At 37.8% G+C, this 9,098-nt stretch overlaps 1 protein-coding gene across 2 annotated transcripts; it reads left to right on the top strand.

Annotated features, from left to right (window-relative positions):
- LOC143854401 (protein CHUP1, chloroplastic-like) lies at nt 1-7,224 on the top strand. Of its 2 annotated transcripts, none has more exons than XM_077364364.1 (9): nt 1-305; nt 560-621; nt 1,222-2,060; nt 2,467-3,474; nt 3,606-3,737; nt 3,825-4,006; nt 4,139-4,250; nt 5,792-5,935; nt 6,733-7,224. In XM_077364364.1, the coding sequence occupies exons 3-9, from the start codon at nt 1,248-1,250 to the stop codon at nt 6,811-6,813; spliced, it is 2,472 nt and encodes an 823-aa protein (XP_077220479.1). In that variant the 5' UTR covers nt 1-305; nt 560-621; nt 1,222-1,247; the 3' UTR covers nt 6,814-7,224. The 2 variants fall into 2 exon arrangements, with proteins under 2 accessions (XP_077220479.1, XP_077220478.1); XM_077364363.1 differs by having other exon boundaries at nt 514-621.
- The last annotated feature ends 1,874 nt before the right edge of the window (nt 7,225-9,098 follow it).

Here is a 9,098-nt window from a genome sequence, read left to right as displayed (position 1 = left end):
TCCCTCGAAACTGGAGCTTTTCAATTCAAATCCACTGAAACCCACTTCAGGCAACACCTAATCAAAACCTCAGTTGTGTTTTCAAGGGTTTTAGAGCCATAGCATCTGATTAAAAGCTGGTTCTGTTTTGAGATAATTTATAGGGTGTGTATTTTATGGAATTTTCTGAACAGAGAAAATACTTGTCTTCTTTCTTGCTCATCTGACGCTCAATTTATTAAAGTTTGTGAACTATTCTGCTTCCACTTTCGGAGACTATAGGGTTTTGAAAAGCCTAATTCTAGGGTTTATGAGCTTGTATACAGGTATATTTTTTGCAGAAGAGTACTGATCATAAATTGGGTTTCCTCTTATTCAGTTTCCCAATTCATCAAATCTTGAGAAGAACCCATTTCATTAAATCCATTTTGAGAGTTTGATTGTTGGGAAACTAGGGTTTATTTTTATTTTTCTCAAAGAGGAGGACTAGTCTCTTTCATTTATATATTTCCTAACTCATTAAATTTCAAATAGGACCCAGCTCATTAAATATTGAGAAGAACCTTCATTCCAATTTCAGAGATCCTAGGGTTTTGAAAACCAGTCGCCAAGGGACAACTAAGAAGCGAGCGGTGACAAGTGGTATGTTTGTTTTGAACCACTGTGTTTTTTTTAAGAGTATTTTAACTGTCTTGTTACATATTCTTGTTTGTGAGTTCTATTGGTTCTAGTTTCAAACCCTACTGAAATGAAGTAGTTTCTCTTCTCTATTTGTACTTTTCCTCCTCTTTTCTGTAAAGAGATTCTTTTGAGTCTTCTTAAAAAAAAAATTGTCGTCTCGTTTGGATTTCCATCTATCCATTTTCTGATCCTTCTGAATTTGGAGATATCAAAAGAGAACCGTCTGCTAACGTAGAGAGCCTTAAGTAGGTTTCATTTTCTGATTCTAATGACACAATTACATTAATGGTCTCCGAAAACCACTGTTTTAAAACGTGGGTGTGGGTCAAAATGTGGCCAAAGCAAATCCTAGTCGATTCGTCACAATGCTGTTGAGTACTCAGTTGGCAGGGCTGAGTCCTTAGTAAACTATCTTCAAGGAAATCAAAACCTACATTCCAAATCTATACTTTGGCAGACGATTCTCTATTGTTATTATAAATTCAGAAGAATCGAAAAATTAATACCAGGAAAGCTCACTGATTGATATTGGGAATTTTAATATTTGGGTTTGCATTTTAGGCTGTTGGTATTGAACTAAGTTCATAATGAGAGAAGAAATTCCTTCCGAGAGCAGACTGAAGTCTTGCAAGTTCGCTGATCAAAATTTGGCTCCAAGGGCTAATGGTGCTAAAACCAACAGTAATTTTCCAAAGACGAAGTCCAGTTCTGCTTGGGGCTCTCACATTGTAAAAGGGTTCTCGACAGAAAAGAAAACAAAAGCACAGTATACAATTCCAAGCAAGAAGCTACCGCTAATTAGCTCAGAGACCTCTAATCAGAAGAAGCAGATCATATCATACCACTCTCGGGTAAAACGATCTCTTATTGGCGACTTTCCGTGTTCAGAAGATGCTGTTCGTGTTCACCCTCATGTCTTGGATTGCCATCATAAAAGATCTTCGTCCTCACATGATTTGTTTCTTGAGTTAGACAATTTAAGAAGCTTAGTCAAGGAATCGAAGGAAAGGGAGTTGAAATTGCAGGCTGAGCTACTTGAATATAAGGGTAAACCCAAAGTTTCTGATCTGGAAAGGGAACTTGATCTTAAAAGGAGTGAAAATGATAACCTCGTTCGGAGAGTTGGTTTGCTAGAAGCTGAGAAAACAAGCCTTTCTGAACAATTGAGCTCTTTATCTTCCATTACAGAACTAAGGGAAGAAGCATTGCGACAAGAAAGTCAGGGAAAGATAACATCTGATGAAGACAATGAGAAAACAGTATCTTCTCTAAGAAAGCTGGAGATGGAAGTTATTGAATTACGCCGTCTGAACAAGGAGCTGCAGCTTCAAAAGAGAAATCTCACTTGCAGGCTTTCTTCAGCTGAATCCCAACTCGCAGCTCTTGCAAAGGTGAAAGAGGTACTGTTGCTAACTACTCAAATAATTTCCATGCTTCTTCCTATAAAACAACCAATTACTCCAAAAGATTAAGCTCTTAGAGTTGGTGTTATTTAATAATTTATATTTCAACCCCCTCCCCCTCCTTTCTTTTGGGGTTGGCCCTACACATGGCACGTTTGACCCCTCTTTTGGGTTGGCCATACACGTGGATTTTTAATATCACGGAGTTGTTGGGTTTAGAATCCGTGACCTGCCATGAGGCAATAGCACTGATACCATGTGAAAACAACCAATTACTCCAAGAGCTTAAGCTCTTAGAGTTGGTGTTATTTAATCATTTATATTCCAATACTTCTGACATATTCAAATTCTGAATTTGACTTCTGTCAATCTATTTCCTCCCATACATTCCAATTTTGTGCAGAGTGATATGATAGCAAAGGCTGAAGCAGAGGCATCGGTTTTAAGACACACAAATGAAAATCTTTGCAAGCAAGTCGAGGGTCTGCAAATGAGCCGGTTAACTGAGGTTGAGGAACTGGTGTACCTACGATGGGTCAACTCTTGTCTACGGAATGAATTACGTAACTCGGATAATTTGTCTAGGCAGTCTTCTGCATTAGATTTGGATGAGGTCTTGAGCCCCAAAGCTCAGGAGACAGCCACTCCTCTTGCACCCAAATATTTGATCGCTGACCGAAACGATGAAAAGCACTGTGATCCCAGCAAATTGGAGTCTTCAGAATTTTGTAGTTCAAAGAAAGTGGGTCTGATGAAGAAGCTAATAAAATGGTCTAAAACTGATGACGGTTGCCAAATTTTAGAATCCCGTGTCTTGGATAAACATTGGTTGCAAGCCCTAGAAGGGAGAAGCCCTAGACGTAGGCATTCAATCAGTGGGCCGAAGGGCTGTACAGAAGACTTGGCAGTGAGCAATAGGAGACAATCTGAAGGTTTTATTTGTCCGAAGGAAACAGAAAGTGAATCATTCTCTAATGAGAAATGCCTAATCGAGGAAAAGCACCATCTGACTACTATAAAATGTGATACGGGTATCATTCAGAGTCCCAGATTCTTTGTACATAGACATGAAACAAATAAGATTACAGCATTGGATGTTGAAAAGCGGGCATTACGCATTCCCAACCCCCCTCCACGGCCTTCAAATTTAGTTGCTGATGCACCTAAAAAGATCGGGGTAGCCCCAGTTCCTCCCCCTCCTCCCCCACCCCCACCTCCTCCGCCCAAATTTTCGATTAGAAGCACGAGTGTGGTGCAGCGAGCTCCACAGGTAGTTGAATTTTACCATTCTCTGATGAAGAGAGACTCAAGAAAGGATTCTTCTGGAGGAATTTGTGATGCCTCAAATGTCGCAAATGTTCGTAGCAGCATGATTGGCGAGATTGAGAATCGTTCATCTCATTTGCTCGCTGTAAGTTATCCAATCCTTTCTTCTGGTTTCCAGGGAAACAATTCTTGTTTTTCTAGTTAATATTCTTTTGAATTATTTTTTGCATTCTGTATTCCATATCTAAAGTGAACCTTTTTCCATCGAATTTGTAGATAAAGGCAGATGTTGAGACTCAAGGTGAATTCGTGAACTCATTGATAAAAGAGGTGAATGGTGCAGTGTATCGAGACATTGAAGATGTTGTGGCATTTGTGAAGTGGCTTGATGATGAACTTTGTTTTCTTGTGAGTTGATATTTATATGTGAATACTAGGATATAGCAATTGCATGAATTTTCGTAAGGTCCTTAATTTGCTTATATCTTTTTGAAGGTGGATGAAAGGGCGGTGCTAAAGCACTTTGATTGGCCAGAGAAGAAAGCTGACACTTTACGAGAGGCGGCATTTGGATATCGTGATTTGAAGAGGTTGGAATTTGAAGTTTCATTTTATGAAGATGATCCCCGGCTTCCTAGTGATATTGCATTAAAGAAGATGGTAGCATTGTCCGAAAAGTAAGAACTTTAATTCCTAGTGATATTTTGCTGATTTGTTGCCATTTGTACCTAGAGTTGTGGACCGAACTCAGAGAACAATTTACTTCTTTTATCAATTAGAAACTAAATATGCTTCAATCTTAATATTAGGATGGAACGTGGTGTCTATAACCTTGTCCGAACAAGAGATGGAGTGATACGCCACTGCAAAGAGTTTCAAATTCCAACTGATTGGATGCTTGACACTGGAATCATTAGTAAGGTACACGTCTTTTAAAGTCTTTCATGGTCAGGATTTCCTATATTTGGCTCACATAATGAGTTAGCACAGTATTCTTGGTATGTTGGAGCTTTGTCCTACATTAGGCATCAGATATATCCCTATCGCATGAATCTTAAAAATCATAATTAATCATAGCCACTTCCATTTGTACAAGCTTTGTCACAATCTTACCATTTCACATTTTTTTGTATGAATTCCATGCTAGTATTTATTTGGGGCTAATCAGATGAAGCCACATGCATGAGTCTTTTATTCTCTCATCATGTACTACTATGGCATATGATATTAAGCTTTATATCTGCTTTTTCTGTTTTTCTACATGCTTTGCAACCGTCTTCTTATTCTATACCTCTCTTTAATGGCTCCCCTGATCTTATTTGTGTTTTATCAAACCTCATGAAAAATGAGCCTATTTTCTCATAGTGCATGCACTGCTGAGTCATATTCTGGTAAATTTTTATGAGGTTTGCTTTATATTTGTTCTCTTCACAGTTCACATAATTGTTAATGAATGGTCCTTACAATATATCATGAGATGCTTATACCAGAGAATTAGTCAGTGATGTAGGAGAGCTAGGGGAAGTGAGAGAGACTGGACCCCACTTATTCTTGGATGGTCTTTGGACTATCTTAATCACTTAATGTGTCAATTTAAGCCTGCACTTATAAGCCTTTAAAGCTTCTGACCCAGTCAGCTAACGAATGAATTGATGGTAGAAGCAATTAGAATAAAGCTTGATTCTGTTGGCATTTATTCATACATTGAGAAATCAAAATCTCTTTCATTTGTCCTTGAAAGATTAATTAATGTATAGTAAACTATCTTCCTAAATATCAGTCAGTGCCATAAGTCTCCTTTTACTGTCATCTCCTAGAAACTCAAAACATATGTCAAACTTGTGCCAACACAGGTTACTTGTTAGTCAATTTTCAACCTTCACAAGCTAACTTTTGGAATTGAAAAAGAGGCCCAAAGCTGGTAGGCACCAGCCTCAATATCCGTCTACAGGTAACCTGTGTATGGTGATTGGAACCGTCCATTTGGTGGGACCAATCATGAATGATCAGATCAATGGCATGCAAACTTCGGGAAGTTAGAATCGTCAAATCATTCGATGTTTGGGTAGTGTGCTCTTAATAAAATTGTGCACCCCTTTGACAAATCATACACAGGAAATCTGCACCCTAAACAAATTGTGAACCACTAACTTTTTGCAGACCAAGGACTAACACCCTTACCCCTTCAAAAAAATTCATTAGTTAATTAGCTGAATGTGTAAATAGTTTCGTTTTGTTGGCGCTCCATATTTTTTTGTTGACAACTATTTCAACCTTCATTGACTTGATCATTATTTTCCCTAGTTCTAGTCGTATGAATCATTTCCATAAATTACCGAGAATGGTAATATTTATTGTAATCTTGGCTCTTTTGTATCATTTCCATAAATTAGTCAGAATGGTAATAGTTGTTGTAATCTTGCCTTTTTTTAATTTATTAATTTTTGGCTGGGTGGTTTCAGATAAAATTCACATCGGTTAAGCTGGCAAAGAAATACATGAAAAGAGTAGCAATGGAACTGCAATCCATGGGAACATCAGACAAGGATCCTGCATTAGAATATATGCTACTTCAGGGAGTGAGATTTGCATTCAGAATTCACCAGGTAAATTACATGCGAACAATTACAGTACAAGTAAGAACAGTAATATCATGCCATTTAAATATTTGGCAGCATACATCCCTACTAAGATGGTTATTTAAACTAATAAACCTAGATGATAATTCAGAGCTAGAGGGGGGGGGGGGGGGGGGGGGGATACTTTGGTTGTCTTTTAAAATACCACACTTTTTGCTGTTATTTAGTAAACCTTACTTCATTTGCCCAAAATTGACTAAAAAAAGGGCGCCCTAGTGCACGATGCTCCCACCATTGCGGGGTCTGGGCTGTTTCCCCTGCTTTGCAGAGAGGCTGTTTCCATGACTTGAACACGTGACCACCAGGTCAAAATAGACTAATACAACCCTACTAATACTTTGGTTGTTAATTGATGTATTGAAGAAATTCAAACTATTTTTTTTTGCCCAACATAATATTGTTTCGACACATCACGGTAACGATATGATCAGACTTGTCTCCATGAAAAAGAAAAGAGAAATCATGATTGGTATCATTTAGTGTGTCTCTTCTACATGCAACCAGAGCAGCTTTTTAATCCTCTGTGGGGCCTATTCCAATGGGCTAAACTAAGGCACCTTTAACTTGTTTTACTGTCCGAACGAGTTATTAAATTTGTTTTTTAGATTTCACTTTAAAATTCAACAACATAGGACATTTTGAAATCCTTTTTTCTTGTTTTATTTCTGGCTTTGTTATGGTATGATCTGATTTTTATTTGTTTTTTTTTTCAGTTAAGTTTTCTAACATTGTCCTATACTAAAGTTTTTGCCTCTACATTGCAGTTTGCTGGAGGATTTGATGCAGAGACAATGCATGCATTTGAAGAACTGCGCAATCTAGCACATGTCCGAAACAATAACTAGAGAAATGAAAGCAAAATGGGCAGAAGCTTACCATCTCAGTAAGCATCATATGGCTCTCTCTCTCTCTCTCTCTCTCTCTCTCTCTCTCTCTCTCTCTCTCTCTCTCTCTCTCTCTCTCTCTCTCGTTTTTTTTGGTGATGTCATTTTGTTAATATGGTGAGACGTTGTATGAGTTGGTTAGGTTTTTGATTGGTTAAGGTATAATGTTTTGCTAAGAATTTTGATTGGTTCATGTTGTATGAGTCGCTATGGTTTTGATTTGTATTTATATAGCAAATGCATATGTGAAATACTGTCAAGAAAAAGACTTGGTCGATGACAAATGAGTGAAGTTTCTTAGGTTTTTGTGCCTTTATGAGTGATACCAGGTCTCTGTGTATGCATGAAATGCTTTAAATAAAAAAGATGGCATCCTTGAAGCTAGGTCTATTTTTCATAAAAAAGTAACTGCATTTATGAGAGTGATACCTCTCTTTTATTTTCTTTTTCCCCTCTTAGTCTCTCATTAGTCTCTCTATCTCTCTCATGCAAGTGTTCATTGACCAATACATAGGTACTTTATTACTGTATGTATGTATTTGTGAGATTATAGGTGGACAAATCATGGTACTAAGAGTAATGCTTCGTTAGCGCACTTAGTATATTTTCAAAAAGGAAAATGATATGGTAACCGAGACTGAGACTGATAGGAGAGACCAACAATCTTTCAAAAATGGAGTTCATTGTCCTACTCTGCATAAGACTAAAAATAAGAGGGAAAAGCAAGATGGGATGTTCAGTCTCACATTGCTTAGGAAGAAAAGATGGAGAGGAGGAATAGACTCTCACACATAAGTGGGGAAATCCGCTCTCATTCTAATGTAATGAGGTGAACCTTAAGTAGGGGCTTTTCAATTTTCATTGATCTTCAGCAGCAAATTACAACATTGGTTTCAGATTACAACAGGTGCACTTAAGTATACTGTAGAAAATTACAGCCAAAGAAAACACTGTGCAGTTTGGAGTCACTCCTTCCTATTTGAATCTTCACTTGAATGACTAGAAGGAGACTTCTCAATATCAATTACTGAGATTGAAGGGTGGCTTTCCTATTATGAGAATAGCTTAAGGTGTGGGAATGGATGCTAAGAAACTAAAATGATTTTTAAAAATAGTTCCAAAAGCCTTAAAATGACCAATCTCAGCCCTTAAATACATTTGGGTGGGCAAAATCTGGGGTAAACCTGGAAGTATGCAAGTGTTTCCCTCTAATTAGCACAAGACAAGGGGTATAGATGTCATTGTATACAATTCAATGTAAAGGGTGATTAAATTTACCTCATCTGTTTGGCCTTCACCCAAGATAGGTTGTGGGTGAAAGAGAAAAGATGATCATAGCTCTCTAATACATCTGGTGACAAGATGAAGTGTTCAGGAAAGTTATACATTTACCTCCTACAACTTCCCATACTGCGACATTGGAAACCAAATAGCCTACTTAGTTTACCTTGTATATTAGAGTAACAAAAACTAATTCAAGAGTAAATCGATGCAAGGCAAGTACATTCCTCTGAAATGGTTTACCTCGAACTGTGTTAACCTTCGTATTCACCTTCATTGAATAGACCCTTAAGAAACTTACATATTTGATTCGAAATATCATCCCTGAAGTTTCTAATGAGTCTCAAGTGACTCAATGAAGTTGACATGACTCACCTCATATTAGAGTTTAACAGCACTAGCATGGTCCGGCCAGTTGAGGTCAGTAGCGCACTGCTGGTAGAAGGGGTGAGGCAACCGATTCACACCTAGAGACACACCGATCGTTCCATCCCAAGGTCCAACTACGAGCCTCTCAACTGCAACCACTTACATATACTATATCAGAGCTTGAATTATTACGGCTGCTGTCACCAGACTTGCACTCTAATGGATTCTCGTTAAGGGATTTAGATTTAGTCATTCAATAACCAGACTTGAAGAGCCCGATATTGTTACTTATCGTCACTAAGTCCAGGTATTAAGATTGGCCGATTGGGTAATTTGAGTGTAATATCCCTTAATTTTGATATTAGCATGCCCCAAATATAGACTTTCTTGGTTATAGATAGCTTTATGGCTCTGTTCACTTGTTTTCTAGCGGCAGGAAAAGAATCTGACGTGGAAAACTGGAAAAGAAAGAAAAAGAAACTGTGAGAAAATTCCGTTGTTCACTTGGCCGAGAAAGGAAAAGAAAGTATGTAGGCAAAGTGATTTTCTCAGGAAAGTGATTTTCTCACCCTTTTGGTGAGAAAATTTATAGGGAA

This window comes from Tasmannia lanceolata, unplaced genomic scaffold (genome assembly GCF_043159265.1).
Source record: "Tasmannia lanceolata isolate RefF3 unplaced genomic scaffold, GAP_Taslan_0.1 ptg000020l, whole genome shotgun sequence".
NCBI classification, from domain to species: Eukaryota; Viridiplantae; Streptophyta; class Magnoliopsida; order Canellales; family Winteraceae; genus Tasmannia; species Tasmannia lanceolata.
Note: the sequence above shows the minus strand (reverse complement) of the source record. Positions and strands in the feature narration are given on the sequence as shown.

What these genes read in the sequence shown, in the direction of transcription:
- LOC143854401 (XM_077364364.1), top strand. Translation starts at nt 1,248, where the DNA reads ATGAGAGAAGAAATTCCTTCCGAGAGCAGACTGAAGTCTTGCAAGTTC. An exon ending in GTTCATCTCATTTGCTCGCT is followed by an intron (nt 3,475 to 3,605) that starts GTAAGTTATCCA and finishes TCGAATTTGTAG; the next exon opens with ATAAAGGCAGATGTTGAGAC. An exon ending in ATGGTAGCATTGTCCGAAAA is followed by an intron (nt 4,007 to 4,138) that starts GTAAGAACTTTA and finishes TCTTAATATTAG; the next exon opens with GATGGAACGTGGTGTCTATA.